The 16,323-nt window shown below is 42.2% G+C and overlaps 1 protein-coding gene across 1 annotated transcript in view; it reads left to right on the plus strand.

Moving 5' to 3' along the window:
* MYO5B (myosin VB) overlaps window positions 1-16,323 on the plus strand; it is a 382,234-nt gene that overhangs the window by 172,562 nt on the left and 193,349 nt on the right. Inside the window, exons 3-4 of the mRNA XM_032603558.1 lie at window positions 2,299-2,470; window positions 8,183-8,327. Of these exons, the coding sequence (XP_032459449.1) occupies window positions 2,299-2,470; window positions 8,183-8,327 (317 nt within the window). The remainder of the gene's footprint in view (window positions 1-2,298; window positions 2,471-8,182; window positions 8,328-16,323) is intronic.

A 16,323-nucleotide genomic window follows, 5' to 3' on the forward strand; every position in this document is an offset into this window, starting at 1 on the left:
GTTGAAGTCCCCCACTATTATTGTGTTACTGTCTATTTCATCTTTTATTGTTATCAGTTGCCTTATGTATTGAGGTCCTCCTATGTTGGGTGCATATATATTTATAATTGTTATATCTTCTTCTTGGATTGATCCCTTGATCATTATGTAGTGTCCTTCCTTGTCTCTTGTAACATTCCTTATTTTAAAGTCTATTTTATCTGATATGAGTATAGCTACTCCAGATTTCTTTTGATTTCCATTTGTATGGAATATCTTTTTCCGTCCCCTCACTTTCAGTCTGTATGTGTCTGTAGGTCTGAAGTGGGTCTCTTGTAGACAGCATATAGATGGGTCTTGTTTCTGTGTCCATTCAGCAAGCCTGTGTCTTTTGGTTGGAGCATTTAATCCATTCACGTTTAAGGTAATTATCGATATGTATGTTCCTTTGACCATTTTCTTAATTGTTTTGGGTTTGTTTTTGTAGGTCCTTTTCTTCTCTTGTGTTTCCCACTTAGAGAAGTTCCCTTAGCATTTGTTGTAGAGCTGGTTTGGTGGTGCTGAATTCTCTTAGCTTTTGCTTGTCTGTAAAGCTTTTGATTTCTCCATCGAATCTGAATGAGATCCTTGCTGGGTAGAGTAATCTTGGTTGTAGTTTCTTCCCTTTCATCACTTTAAGTATATCATATCACTCCCTTCTGGCTTGTAGAGTTTCTGCTGAGAAATCAGCTGTTAACCTTATGGGAGTTCCCTTGTGTGTTATTTGTCGTTTCTCCCTTGCTGCTTTCAGTAATTTTTCTTTGTCTTTAATTTTTCTCAGTTTGATTACTGTGTGTCTTGGCGTGTTTCCCTTTGGGTTTATCCTGTATGGGACTCGCTGCGCTTCTTGGACTTGGGTGGCTATTTCCTTTCCCATGTTAAGGAAGTTTTCGACTATGATCTCCAAATTATTTTCTCTGGTTCTTTCTGTGTCTCTTCTCCTTCTGTGACCCCTATAAGGCGAATGTTGTTGCGTTTAATGTTGTCCCAGAGGTCTCTTAGGCTGTCTTCATTTCTTTTCATTCTTTTTTCTTTATTCTGTTCCGCGGCAATGAATTCCACCATTCTGTCTTCCAGGTCCGTTCTTCTGCCTCAGGTATTCTGCTATTGATTCCTTCTAGTGTAGTTTTCATTTCAGTTATTGTACTGTTCATCTCTGTTTGTTTGTTCTTTAAATCTTCTCGGTCTTTGTTAAACATTTCTTGCATCTTCTCGATCTTTGCCTCCATTCTTTTTCGAGGTCCTGGATCATCTTCACTCTCAGTATTCTTAATTCTTTTTCTGGAAGGTTGCCTATCTCTGCTTCATTTAGTTGTTTTTCTGGGGTTTTATCTTGTTCCTTCATCTGGTACATAGCCTTCTGCCTTTTGATCTTGTCTATCTTTCTGTGAATGTGGTTTTTTGTTCCACAGGCTGCAGGACTGTAGTTCTTCTTGCTTCTGCTGTCTGCCCTCTTGTGGATGAGGCTGTCTAAGAGGCTTGATGGGAGGGACTGGTGGTGGATAGAGCTGACTGTTGTTAATTACATCTTTGTATTAATTACATGTGTACAGGTGTCAGTTATATATCCTGTCACTAAACGTATTTTGAGTATTTATGTAGTCCAAGTGGTATGTATGCTGAGAGTACAAGGATAACACCTTGTATTTGAGATTTGACTTTACGATGTGTAGTCATAGGCCCTAATCACACACACACACACGCACACACACACACACACACACACCTCAAGCTCCTATTATACTTTATGTTAAAGTAAAATTACTGCTCGCAGTTAGGTTGGGGAAAAATATGTGGACAACTTGAGTGGAATTATGGAGAGCAGTTTGCTAGTTGTAAGGTAATCCAAAAAAAAAAGGTGAGTGTGTTGGATGATGGGAGAGAGAGTAAAGAAACAGCAGCATCCCATTGGGCAAACCAAAGAAGCTTTCCTGGATAGGAGAAAGAACAGTACAGCAGCTCGAATTAAAGACTCAGTACTTTTGCATTGAGAAGCAGAAGAACACTTTATTAAATCTACCTGTGCTTCCTGAATTTCTCATGTCATTCAGTCTTTTACCTTGACACACTGGGATTATGTTATCAGCAAATTTTCTACCTGAGCTTGTCACTTATGGCAACACAGGTATTTTGTTCAACTCGCTTTGTTTGAAACGTGTTATTTATCTTCGCTTATGATCATGTTAGGGTAGCCATCCTAGCCAACAAGACAGGACATTGAATACCGGCTAAATGCTTCATAACTGTGCCTTTTTGTGTTTGTCACTTGCCTTTCCTTAGATTCGGGAATACCCCATTGATGTCCAAAGCAACCAGCTTCCCTTCCTGCGGAATCCAGATATCCTGGTGGGCGAAAATGACCTAACTGCCCTTAGCTATCTACATGAGCCTGCAGTTTTGCATAACTTAAAGGTCCGTTTCCTGGAGTCCAACCATATCTACACTTACTGTGGTAAGTGGGGGTATCTATTGGCTGTGTGTGTTTGGAAGTGCTTACAATCTTTAGACTTTACCTGTTAAACCCCAGTGGCTAAGAATCCTACTTTCACTCTCATTATAAGTGCCTCTCACCTGAGACCCTTGAAATGTTTGCAGTCAGTGAATGTGGCTTAATTAGGCTGCCATACCTCTCTGTGGGAGGATTGGTGTTAATCACAGCTCAAGGGGGGAAGAAAGGGGCCACACCTTGTGGCTTGATGGTCAGGCACATTCCTGGAATGAGTAGGAAAGCAGTAAATCATCCCAATGTGCTAGCTCAGGCATTTGCTCTCACTGTGGAGTGCACTGATGCAAATGTACAGCTGGCTTGTTTTTGTTTTTTATTGACTTTTTATTTTATATTGGAGTATAGGTGATTAATAATGTGTTAGTTTCAAGTGTACAGCAAAGTGGTTTAGTTATACATATATGTGTATCTCTTCTTTTTCAAATTCTTTTCCCCTTTAGGTTGTTACATAGTATTGAGCAGAGTTCCCTGTGCTATAAGTAGGTCCTTGTTTGTTATCCATTTTAAATATAGCATTGTGTAGGTGTCAATCCCAGACCCCCTATCTCTCCCCACCATACTTCCTTCTGGTAACTGTGACTTGATTCTCTAAGTCTGAGAGTCTGTTTCTGTTTTGTAAATAACTTAATTTGTACCCTTTTTTTTTTAAGATTCTACATATAAGCGATATCATGATATTTGTCTTTCTCTGTCTGACTTACTTCACTCAGAATGACGATCTCTGTGTCCATCCATGTTGCTGCACATGGCATTATTTCATTCTTTTTAATGGCTGAGTAATATTCCATTGTATATATGTACCACATCTTCTTTACCCATTCTTCTATCGATGGACATTTAGGTTGCTTCCGTGTCTTGGCTATCGTAAACAGTGCTGCAGTGGACATTGGGGTGCATGTTTTTGTTTTCTGCTTGAGAAAGGGCTGCCTTTCTGTCTGACCCTCTCACTTGCCCACGTACAAACATGTGCATGATGAATATTTGTTGAATTCATGATCAGAAACCATGACAAGCGCTTTTTTTAAATTTACTTTTTAATTGAAATATAATTGATTTACAATGTTGTGTTAATTTCAATATCCTGGTTTATCCCAGCATATTGAATATAGTTCCCTGTGCTATGCAGTAGGACCTTGTTATTTATCCATTCTATATGTAGTAGTTTGCATCTACTAACCCCGAATTCCCAGTCCATCCCTCCCCCACCCCACTCCCCCTTGGCAACCAAAAGTCTGTCCTCTACATGTGAGTCTTTTTCTGTTTCATAGGTAGGTTCATTTGTGCCATATTTTAGATTCCACATATAAGTGATATCATATGGTATTTGTCTTTCTGACTTCACCTAGTATGATAATCTGTTTGCATCTATGTTGCTGCAAATGTCATTATTTCGTTCTTTTTTATGGCTGAGTAGTATTCATATATATATATATATATATATATATATATATATACACATACACACATATACATATAAATACATACACACAGACACACCCCATATCATCTTTATCCATTCATCTGTTGATGGACATTTAGGTTGTTTCCATGTCTTGGCTATTGTAAATAGTGCTTCTATGAACATAGGGGTGCATGTATCTTTTTGACTTACAGTTTTGTCTGTATATATGCCCAGGAGTGGGGTTGCTGGATCATGTGGTAATTCTATTTTTAGTTTTCTGAGGAACCTGCATACTGTTCTCCATAGTGGCTGCACCAACTTACATTCCCACCAACAGTGTAGGAGGGTTCCCTTTTCTCCATACATCTCCAGCATTTGTTATTAGTAGACTTTTTAATGGTGGCCATTCTGACTGGTGTGAGGTGATACCTCACTGTAGTTTTGATTTGCATTTCTCTCATAATTAGCGTTGTTGAGCAGCTTTTCATGTGCCTATTGGCCATCTGTATGTCTTCTTGGGTGAAATGCCTATTTAGGTCTTCTGCCCATTTTTTGATTGGGTTGTCTGTTTTTCTGTTGTTGAGTTGTATGAGCTGTACGTATATTTTGGAAATTAAGCCCTTGTTGATTGCATTGTTTGCAAGTATTTTCTCCCATTCTGTAGATTGTCTTTTTTCTTTTTTATGGTTTCCTTTGCTGTGCAAAAGCTTTTAAGTTTGATTAGGTCCCATTTGTTTATTTTTGTTTTTATTTCTATTGTCTTGGGAGACTGACCTAAGAAAACATTGGTATGATTTATGTGCCATGACAGATGCTTTAAAGAAATGTCCTAAAATTTCTCTCAGATTTTTCTTGAAATTTCTCAATTTCCCCCATCCCACATTTTGGCTTCTCTTTTTTAGACTATTGTTAAGTGGTATGGTGAAAACAGGAACCCTATATATATTGTCGTTTGAGGGGCAAAGCATTTTAGGATCTGGTTGCAGAGTCAGCTGAGGGCTTCTTTGTGGGGGGTTGTCCCATTTGTACTTCAGTGCCTTGGTCTTATCTGTGATCCTAGGTGAGCCCTCAGGGGGTCAGAGTTCTTTTCATTGTGATATCCCACTTGGGTTTGGAATTGGCCAGCTGGCTGCTAAGTTAGGGTGAGCTTCTATGCCAGATTTTGGGAGCTGGAAATACCATGTTGATTTCAGTGCTTGAGAGAGTCGCCCAAAGCTCCTTTCCCCCAGTTGTTAGTGAGAGTTTTATTTGAAAGAAGCCCTCAGTAAGTGTTTTTTTTTTTTTAAAAAAAAAAGATTTTTGAAAATCTCCCTTTTTGGAGAAAGGGATAAATGACCGCCAGCTTCGCTTTTTACAGGCATTCCTTCTAAGAGAGGTCCGGGTGTCTGCATGCATCTATCCAAGTGTACCTTGGCTCTTCCACCTTCAGCCTTCAGAGTGACTGATGTAGCGCAGAATTCTAAGCCATCAACAAGCACTCTAACCTGCTGTGGAGGGGGCTGAGACATTTTAGGAAAATGTGTGACCTCAGAGTAAAATATCAAAATTTGAATGGAATGAATTAGGGTTTTAGACAACTCTCAATAACCAGTAGAACATGAGAGGCTGTTTTTAAGGCGAATGACTTGGAGAATTCTCTTATTAATTGGAGTTTTTCTCAGTTCTGGGCCTTATTTTTCATTCCAGGTTGTATTTTCAGGAAAACTTTCATCTGGAGAGGAATTTGTCTTTGGACTTTGTCTTTTTCCTCTCCTTGCCCTTTCTTCTTTACTTTGGTAATATGGTTTATTAAGTTTCACGTTTCTTTCTCTCTCTCTCCCTCTCTCGTATTTTTTCCCCTTTTAATAGACTTTACGTTTTACAGCAATTTTAGGCTGAGAGCAAAACTGAGTGGAAGGTACACAGACTTCCCATATAACCCTTTCCCAACACATGCAGAGCCTTCCCCACTATGACCATTCTGCTCAAGAGTGAAACATTTGTTAAAATTGATGAACCCACAATGACACATCGCTATCACCCAAAGTCCATAGTTCACATTAGGTCACTCTTGGTGTTGTGTGTTCTGCGGGTTTAGACAAATGTATAATGACATGTAGCCACCGTTATGGTATCATAACAGTAGTTTCACTGCCCTAAAAGTCATCTGTGCTCTGCCTGTTCATCCCTCTCTCCCTGCTAACCCCTGGCAACCACTGAGTTTTTATACTGTCTCTATAATTTTGCCTTTATAGAATATGATATGGTGTAGTCACAGCATGTAGCCTTTTCGAATTGGCTTCTTTCACCTAGTAATATGTATTTAAGTTTTCTCCATGTCTTTTCATATCTTGATAAATCATTTCTTTGTAACACTAATATTCCATTATTCAGTGTACCACAGTTTGTCCACTCACCTACTGTAGATCATCTTCGTTGCTTCTGAGTTTTGGCAATTATGAATATAGCTGTTATAAACATCCATGTGCAGGTTTTTGTGTGGATATGTTTTTGACTCCTTTAGCTTAATACCAAGGAGTGTGATTATTGGATCATATGGTAAGATTATGTTTAGTTTCATAAGGAGCTTCCAAAGTGGCTGTGCCCTTTTACATTACCACCAGTGATGAAATAAGAGTTCCCTTTGCTCCACATCCTCGCCAGCATTTGACCTTGCTGGTGTTCTGGATTTTTGCCATGCTAATAGGTGTATAGTGGTATCTCATTGGTGTTTCGATCTGCATTTCCCTAATGACTTACGATGTGGAGCATCTTTTCCCATGCTTATTTGCCATCTCTGTATCTTCTTTGGTGAGGTGTTTATTTAGGTCTTTTGCCTGTTTTTTTAATTAGATGGTTCATTCCCTTACTGTTGGGTTTTAAGAGTTCTTTGTATATTTTGGGTAACAGTCCTTTATCAGATATGTCTATGGCTTGTCTTCTCATTCTCTTGACTGTTCTTCTTTTCAAACACCAGAAGGGAGCACAATGTAGGAGCTCTCCCATCTTGTCAGGGACCCTTTGCATTCTTGCCTTCTCTTCCCCGGATGACTGGAAAAGCTCACATTTTTTGTACCCATCAGTGGTTCCCTTGAGATCCAGAATATGTTTATGTGAAAGAAAAAGGCATGAATTTGTCTTATCTTGAATATTGAGTTTGTTTTTTTTCTTGCCCTTCACATTCTCAAATATCAATTTACCTTGCCCTTCCGTAAAAGATCTTCAGGGTGAGAGGATTTGCTAACTCTTCATTCAACATGTAGTTATTGAGTCCACCATTGCAATATGTCCTTTTGGTGACACAAGATGGGAAAAATAGTGAAGTGAAAGATAATACATGATATAGTGTGATGTGAGACAATAAAAAATAGCCAACACTCAGTGCTTACTGTGCAAATCTGAATGATGTGAATGTCCTCTCTATTAATCATTTTACCCTCAGGATAACCAGGGAAATGCAATTATTATCCCCATTTTGCAGTCTAGGAAACTAAGGCACTCAGAGGTTAAGTAATTTGGCAAAGTCACACAATTAATAATCAGCTGACGCATAGCACAGGGAGATCAGCTCAGTGCTTTGTGACCACCTAGAGGGGTGAGATAGGGAGGGTGGGAGGGAGACACAAGAGGGAGGGGATATGGGGATATATGTACACGTATAGCTGATTCACTTTGCTATACAGCAGAAACCAACACAACAGTGTAAAGCATTTATACTCCAGTAAAGATGTTAAAAAATAAATAAATAAAAAATAATCGGCTGAGCCGAGATTTGACATTACGATGTGTAAATCGTATTTCCTGTTCACAAGTTGTTTATATTTTAGTTAAGACAGCCCACATACAAATGAGAAATTAACAGTACCTCTTTTAGATTTTAATTCTGACATTATTTTTTTAAGCCTAACACCTGTTGGCCGGGTTAAGTACCCTCTTCTTTCTGATCCTGCAACACTCTGTACATGTGTATTTTATGAATTCAATTTGTTGAGCATTTGTGCATGCGTGTGTGTGTGTGTGTGCACACGTCCCCGTGCATATTATGCTTATTCCATGCTCTAGGGCGTTTGGAGGCCTGGCCTGTCATTCTTTTCTCCATCAGGGCCTAGCAGAGTGCCTGATAAACACACATACATCTAGATTTAGTTGAGTGATTGGTTAAGACTCATTCTGTTCTCTTTCCTTCTTTAGTTCTGATGTATATGAACAGGGGCCTGTAAAGCTCTTGTCACGAGGCCGTCGTGCTCTCAGAATCTGACTGCATTTTCTGTTTGCAGGGATCGTGCTTGTTGCCATTAATCCTTATGAACAGCTGCCAATCTATGGTCAAGATGTCATCTATGCCTACAGTGGCCAAAACATGGGGGATATGGACCCTCACATCTTTGCTGTGGCCGAGGAAGCCTACAAGCAGATGGCCAGGTAAGAATAACCTCAGCCCAGAAGTCCTCCTGGGTAGAGTCAGAGGGAAGAAAAGGGAGTTTCTGCCTTCTTTGGCTGCCTTTTCTCAGTGGTGGAGTGGTGATTCTGGGATTGAGGAAGAGTCTTGGGAACCAAACCAGCTCAGGTTCTTTTCTTACTTTCTTTCTTTCCTCATGTCTTCGTCTTATTCTTGTGAACCTGAGCCTTGGCTTGGAGAACAGTGGCTCCTTAGACTTATTTCAGTTTTGAGCAATGCAGTTAATGCCTAGTGTGTCATCTCTCCTTGACTTTCTTTTGGCCTTCTCTCCTCCCCTCCAGGTGTAATGAATCCATTTTATACCATCCCCATTCATTTTGCAGATCTCACCGAAGGCTCCCTTTTGAAGGAACCAGGACTCTGACAACTTCTCGAGATGCCAGGCATTTGGGGCAGATATAGAAATTTCAAATTAGCAGTTATGCATCGTGGTTTCGGGTTTTCAGCCTGGAAGTGGGGTTCTGTTTAGGCACTTAAGCAGGTCTGATTTTCGAACTCTGAAAGATAGGTACAGGTCTGTTTCATCAGAAGGTGGGCTAGGTGAGTGTATTGGTCAGGGTTCTACAGGGCAACAGAACCAATATGGAGTGTGTGTGTGCACGCACGTGTGTGTGTGTATGTAAAGAGAGGGATTTTTATTTTAAGGAATTGGCTCATGCAATTATGGAGGCTTGGCATGTCCAAAATCTGCAGGGTAGGCTGGCAGGCCGGAGATCCAGGGAAAAAATACTGCAGTTTGAGTCTGAAGGATTTCCACTAGCAGAATTCTCTTCGGTGGGGACGTCAAATGTTTTTCTCTTATGATCTTCAACTGCTTGGGTGAGGCCCACCCAAGTCTACTGATGTAAATGTTAATTTCATCTAGAAAAGAGCACCTTCATAGCAGTAAAGGTAGTCAAACAGACTAATGTTTGACCAAATGTCTGGGAACTGTGGCCTAACCAAGTTGACACATAAAATTAACCACCACAGTGTTGGTCTTGAACTGTCAAGATATAGTATAGGGAAAGATAGTTTTACCAAAGTTTTGGTGGAAATGCATTTTTCCAATTAACAGAAAAATGCTGGATCCTTTCAGCTAAATCTTTTTTGCCACCTCTAGAGAATATCTTACAGAGCTAGCAGGAAAGGCAGGAGTCCTTTGTAGGGAGGAGGGCTGCTTAGGCTACTTTAGTGAGAGGAGTGAGAAAGAATCCCACTTAAGGTGGTCTGTGCTTCGGTGGATATCAGGGTGTAATTTTCAGCCCAATGAAAATTTCCATGAGGAAAGACTGTTACATAAGTTTCCTTACTAATTTATAGTGTTTTATTGCTGGCTGTGGAGATCAGTATGTAAAAGGTCTGCTTCCTTATGGATACACAGTGACCGTATTCAATATAAGCAGTGATTGGAGAATAGCAATATAATAATAGAATGATCTACAACCATTTTATTTCTCCCAAATGTTATAGATTGTGGAGCTAAAATGGTCATGACCTTTGATCTCTCTGATGCCATAAAACGACGACATACTATGTCCATCTGCTATCAGGGCTTGACCTGGAGTCGCTTAGCTTGGTAAGCTGTTGAGGCACACACCTCTGGACTGAAGAGTAGTTCAAGGTCAGATCACATGTGGAGAAGGATGAGGGGTAGCGTGATGCAGCACACGGCCTCGCTCAGGTGTGTGCACAGTGGAGGGGGACCTGGGGTCTGGACAGGCTTCTACATCTTGGGAGAATCACTTAAGCCAAGTCATCATTGGCTTCATGTGAGGAAGGTTATCCTTCCTCCTTTACGGATGGTTTCTTTATGGCTCTAAAATGGAAGGCGAGTATGGCCTGGTTCTGACGACTTCCTTCCATGCTAAAAGTTCTGCCAGCTCCCTGAGACTTGTCCTTTCATGGATGTCATTGATGTTTGTTTTTCATTCCATTCTCCTCTCCTAGCCAGTTGCACTTAGATGTATCAGAAGTTGCTGTTCTTTATCAGACCTCTTGAGGCTCCCCTACAGCTTGGAGAAACATCCAGCCTCCACTTTTATCCATACCATAGATCCTTTTGATTAAATACCTACCTTCCTTTCCATGCCGAAAGCTGTGCTCTTGGGTTATTTCACTTGTTTGGGTCCTTGTTCACACCTGTTAGAGGGAAAGGGCAGGTGTGGGCATCCAGGGTGGTGGTGATATGATCTTGCCTATGGTAATGCATTTGATGATTAAGGGGTTTGGATGTTAAAGTTGGACAAGGAGTTGCTTCCTCAAGGATTTTCTTTAAAGTGCTAAGGTTTATAATCGTTTTACCCACCGAGTCCTAGGGTGTAGCCAGATAATTTTGCTGAAATTCTTGTGCAGTTTTTGCTCATGGACGTGCATTAGAAGCGTAAGGCCAGCACACGTGGCCACAGGAGAGAGAGCTATTTTTGTATAAGTTCTGTTGTCAGCAGCTCATGGTTTCTGCTATTGATCTGAGAGGCATATTAGAAGCCCCAGCAGAATCTTTGCAGGGAAAGAGGGAGACCCACTGGTCAGATGCAGGGACGGTTTTTTGCTGCATTTCCATTATGGGCCTTCGCTGTCAACTTTGAATACTAGAACACGTTCATTTAACAATACTTGCCAACTGTACTGTGCTCTTCCTGCCTCATCGGCAGTTTTTGAAATAATTGTTATGTGGATCAAGCAGCCACAGTCTAACACAGTTTGCTTTGAATCTGAGCCTCCATAACCACTGGGCAAAATAAAGGGTACAAGAAGCTAAAGTTAATGACTCCCAGTCTTCTGTGACTCTGAGTCAGTTGGCCTTGGACTCAGCAATTCTTTCTCTTGATTCAGTGGGGACTGGATTTTCTTTCTTCATGTCGTTCACACTGGGACACTCCAATTCTTGATGCTTTAAGTGTGTGGGAGGAGTCTGTCAAAGCTCGAAGGGAAAAATCCAGATCTTCATCCCCATCCTGAGGTTTCCACCCAGAATCTTGTGCTGGATGGAAAGGTTGAGGAGACACAAAAACAAGATGATTGGTTCCTTGTCCCTATCCCTGTTGACTTCAAGACTAGGCTTGAGAGTAAATGGAGATTCACAGTGAATAAAAAGGCTAAGCTAGTATAAAACATCAAATTCGTGAATTCTGTCTTCCACATAAGGAACTATAGTTCCCGTGAGAAAGGAGACTGACCGCTACTGTATTTCTGCTCCTCCCTTGTTCAGGATCCGAAATGCCCATTCCCTCATTTTTACCTCCCCTGATTCCAGCCTCAGCTCCTGTGTTAAGTCATATCAGCCAACGTTTGTGAAGTATCAATTATTTGATAGGCTCCTTCCCGAATGAACACTAAGAAATGTGAGACCACTCCCCACTTCTTAAGGTGCCAACAGTCTAGTCTGGCTGGAGAGAGAGGACACAGTAGGCCAAAAAGCCTGTAACTGCAGGAAGTGTAAATTGAAGCCATGCTCAGCGTTGTTTGAATTGAGTTTGGAGATGATTGTCACACCTGGGCCAAGAAAACTGTAGCATTTAAGCTGGATCTTGATGAATTGGTAGAATGTGTAGAGTGAGAAGCAGAACTCTAGGTGGGTGGAGTAGAGTGATCAATGCCCTAACAGTGGGGCATCAAAAAGTACGGTCACAAAACCACAGTGACGTAGTACTTCACACCCCCTAGGATGTTTGTCATCAGAAAGACATGACAACAAGAATTGGCAAAGATGTGGAGAAATTAGGATCCTCATACGCTGCTGGTGGGAATGTAGAATAGTCCAGCAGTTCTTCAGAAGGTTAGACAGAGTTACCACAGGAGTCAGCAATTCTACTCTTATGTATGTACCCAAGAGAAATGATAACATGTTCACCCAGAAACTCATCCACAAACATTCATAGCAGAACTATTCACAGTAGCCAAAAGGTGGGGACAAAACCAAATATCCATCGACTGACCAATGGATAAATAAAATGTGGTTATAGCCATACAGTGGAATATTATTCGGTACATGAAAAGGAACAAAATATTGATACAGGGATGAACCTTGAAAATATGCTAAGTGAAAGAAGCCAGACATAAAAGAAGCCGTACTGTGCGATTCCACTCACATGAAATGTCAAGAGTAGACAAATATGTAGAGAGAGGTAGATTAGTATTTGCCTAGGGCCGGAGGTTTGAGGGGACTGGGGCGTGATTGCTGGTGAGGATGTCTTGTTTTTTTAAGTGGTGGCGACGGTTGGGGGCGGGTGATGAAAATTTTCTGCAGCTGATTGTGTGGGTGGGTGCACAGCTCTGCAGACGCCTGAAACCCACTGAATTGTGTACTTTAAATGGGTGAAGCGTGTGTTCGGTGAACTATATCCCAAAAAAGCTATTATTCACAAAAGGCATGGTTAGGGAACCAGCACCCAGGAAAGCTTAACCTATGTGATAAGTGCGTCTGCGTCGGGGGTGTGTGGACGGTACAGTTAGAGGCAGGGTGGCCAGACGGTGGAGGCCTCTGAAGGCCGGGGTGAACTTTGGGAGAAAAGTGTGTTCTGTTAACGAAGGGTACAGAGATGGTCAGACGACTCTTGGAAACCCTGGATTAATCAAGTGAACCATCTGCCTTCAAGGCAGGGGGCTTCTCAGGGTAGTTATGTTGACATGCATTCTGGAGTCTCCAGTCTCCATGATGGGGATGCATTATGTGGGGTTTGCAAATCATATTTAGACACAAAACTGTCTTCAAGGACTCTTTGGGAAATGATGGCCTAGAGCAATGGATACATTTTAGAGCTTGTTAGATAAAGAGGTAATATGACACAAGGGATGTTCAAAGACCAATTTTTCTCTGATGGGCCTTATTTCAAAATCGCTTCCTTCTCTCCATATTCCTATACCATTTCCAAGGATGAGAACACCTTCTCATGAGTCGTTTAGACTCTTGCGGAAATACCTTGCCTGTTTCAATGACCTCTGTGTAATGATTGATAGTAGATGCTGAAGCTGGAATTCAGACCCGGTCTCTGCCCCAAAGCCCTTTATACCTGCTGAGAAGCTGTACTCCCTCCATCACTGGTGCCTGTCGACTGGCCCCAGGTAGTCTTCCCAAAACAGAGCAAACTCTGGTCCTCAGGGCCATGAGGACCGAAGGATAGACCTTTTGCCTTAATGTGTCAAAAGTGTCTAAGTTCCAGAGTGAGATTAGAGTTTTGGTATATTTTGTAGCTCTGCTGGTAGGAGTGGGTCACCTTCTTGTGCTCCCCAGGTCTGATCCTTTTTTTTTTTTTTTTTTAACCTTTTGTGTTCTTTCCTGAAAGAGAGTGGGGACACTGCAGAGCAAATTCATTTGCTCGGGTAGCCAAGGTAATAAATAGAGCACACACATTTCCATCTGGCTCTGCGGTGCTGCTGAGCTGTGACTAATAGTGAAAGATGGGACTGCTCCTGTTCGGGGTCCCGGGGAGGGGAAGTGCAGCTCGGCCCACCTGTGGCAGCCGAATGAAACCTGCCCCCACCTGTGGGAGTGCTCCAAGAGAAATCCTGACTGTGGAGATGTGTTGCAGAGGGAGAGAGGTAATGAGAAACTTCTACATTTTCCATCTTCAGAGGTCAAAAAAAAAAAGAATAGAATTGACAACTTTATCTTCCTGGTCATTGGGGTGGCATACTCTGGGATAGACAAGAACGGACTCAGGAGATTTCAGCATCTCTTTTGGGCTGCAGACTCTGTGGAATTTGGATCTTTGGGAAAATAATTTTTTAAAAGAACTGCAGGGACTTCCCTGGTGGCACAGTGGTTGAGAGTCCGCCTGCCGATGCAGGGGACACGGGTTCTTGCCCCGATCTGGGGAGATCCCACATGCCACGGAGCGGCTGGGCCCGTGAGCCATGGCCGCTGAGTCTGCGCGTCCGCAGCCTGTGCTCCGCAATGGGAGAGGCCACAACAGCGAGAGGCCCGCGTACCGCAAAAAAAAAAAAAAAGAACTGCACATAGGTGACCGAAATTCACACTTTGCTTTGAGATCAAGTTTTAACTAGAATGATGTCAGTTTCTTCCTTTTTGATGTAAGGTAGTTTATTATTCTGGGTTGTATAGTTTGGGGAAGTTTGGGATGTGAAGTACTTTCTGATTGAGCCTCATGTTTTCAGTGTTGAGAGCAGAGCCAGGTTTTGTTTCTCTGTAAGATGTTTGCTTTACGGGAGTGTCCAGGGGTCTGTCCCTGGCGATGTCTCTCCCACCTACTGTGTGTCCATGCACAAACCCTTTGGGGCCTGTGGTTCTCAGTGAGTCCACCCTTTAAGGAGAATAGTGGCTTCACCTCAGAGAGGGATTTGGACCTGCGAGAGGTCATGAGGAACCTTTAAAACCCATTGAGTGCTATAAAAATTGGGGGAGCTGATGTTAAAGCTGACGGACAGCTTCCTTGGCTGTCGTTGAACACAAGTGATGGCATCACTGGGGAGGTCAGTGGTTAGGGAGCAGCGACTTCCTGGATTTTTACAGTAAAGTCTGAAGCTGTGACTTCATTCAGCCCTGACTTTTGGATGCAGTTTTTCCTTCCCATTCATTATGATTTCAGGTCAGGACTAGGTTGCTTTAGGACAAGGTATAGGAGATGTTCAAGATGTCTGAACACAGGAATGACTTTGTCTCCTCTCTGCCATTATCTCTTATTTCTCGAACATGCCCTGGGTAGTTAGTTCCCTTTGTTCAGATTCTTCCCAGGGTGCTGTCTTCCCCAGACTCTCTTCCTGCACTTACTCCTCCCTAGTTCCCTCGTCTCCTCTCCATGCCCCCCTGCTCAGCCATGCCTGTACACCCCTCTCCCTCCCGACGGGGTGCCCCAGCACCGAGGTCGATAGCATCATTTGATCCTTTATAATCTCTTAGACTGTATAGTTTCTTTATATTTCTACCTACCCTGTTTAAAATTCTAGTTATATTATTTAGATTTGAGTGTAGGGGAACGTTAAGTATGCAGTGAATGTGGCTAATTATGACATCTGATGTGAGTGTATATTGTCATCTTTTAAAATTGTGAGTTTAGAAAAGAATAGGACTGGATCACTTCTGTGACACTGCAGAGGTCATGAATGTTACTAATAGTCAAGTCCCAAATCAAAAATCATAGAGCTGAAAGATACTTCATTTTGTTAGTAACCACTTTTTATCTTACCTGGGGAATGGCGTCATATTAGGAAAGGGCCTGCAGTCATTTGGTAGGAACTGGCTAAGCTGTAGGGACGCTGAAGACCGCATCCCCGCAACTGGTCCTTTAGGTGCTGCTTGACCATTCCCAGTCCACGTAGCTGTCTCTCAAGCGCGTTCCATTTTTAACAGCTTTCATTGTCGGGAATTTCTCCATCACGCAGCACTCCACTCGTCTCCAGTCGCCTTCACCTGTGGCTCTGAGCTCTGTCCTGAGCAGCTACACAGGACAGTGAGCATTTCCTTACACGTGGCAGCCCCCTCCCCGACTCTGGCTGAGCATCCTGGCTCCCACAGCCATTCCTTCTGAGCATAGCTTTCAGCCCCTCTCCCACTGTGGGTCGCCCCTGGACACCATCCGGTCTTTCTCTCTGATATCCATGGTCTCTGAATGCGGTCTGCCAGGAGAGGCGAAGAGTTCCTCCTTACAGAGAGTTTCTGTTACAGAGCCGACAATTGCACTGACTTGGCAGGCATTTCATATTGCTGATTTTTACTAAGTTTGCAAGCTGTCAAATTCCTATTTCCCCTCCCCCTGCCCACATATGCACAAGAATTATTTTCTTACCACTGTAACGAGGTTTAATTGACTAGCAGTAAGCTGCACCTCTTCAAAGTGCAGTTACGTTAAATTACACGTACAGTTTGACCGATTTTGACATACGCATACACCCACGAAACCATCACCATGATCCAGGTAATGAATATTCCCTTAACTTCGAAAAGTTTCTCCTTTTAAGATATGTTTCCCTCATTCTGCAACTTGCACAATTGATTTTTTATATGCTGAGCAGGATTCAGAG

Source organism: Phocoena sinus, chromosome 14 (assembly GCF_008692025.1).
Source record: "Phocoena sinus isolate mPhoSin1 chromosome 14, mPhoSin1.pri, whole genome shotgun sequence".
In the NCBI taxonomy this organism is placed as follows: domain Eukaryota; kingdom Metazoa; phylum Chordata; class Mammalia; order Artiodactyla; family Phocoenidae; genus Phocoena; species Phocoena sinus.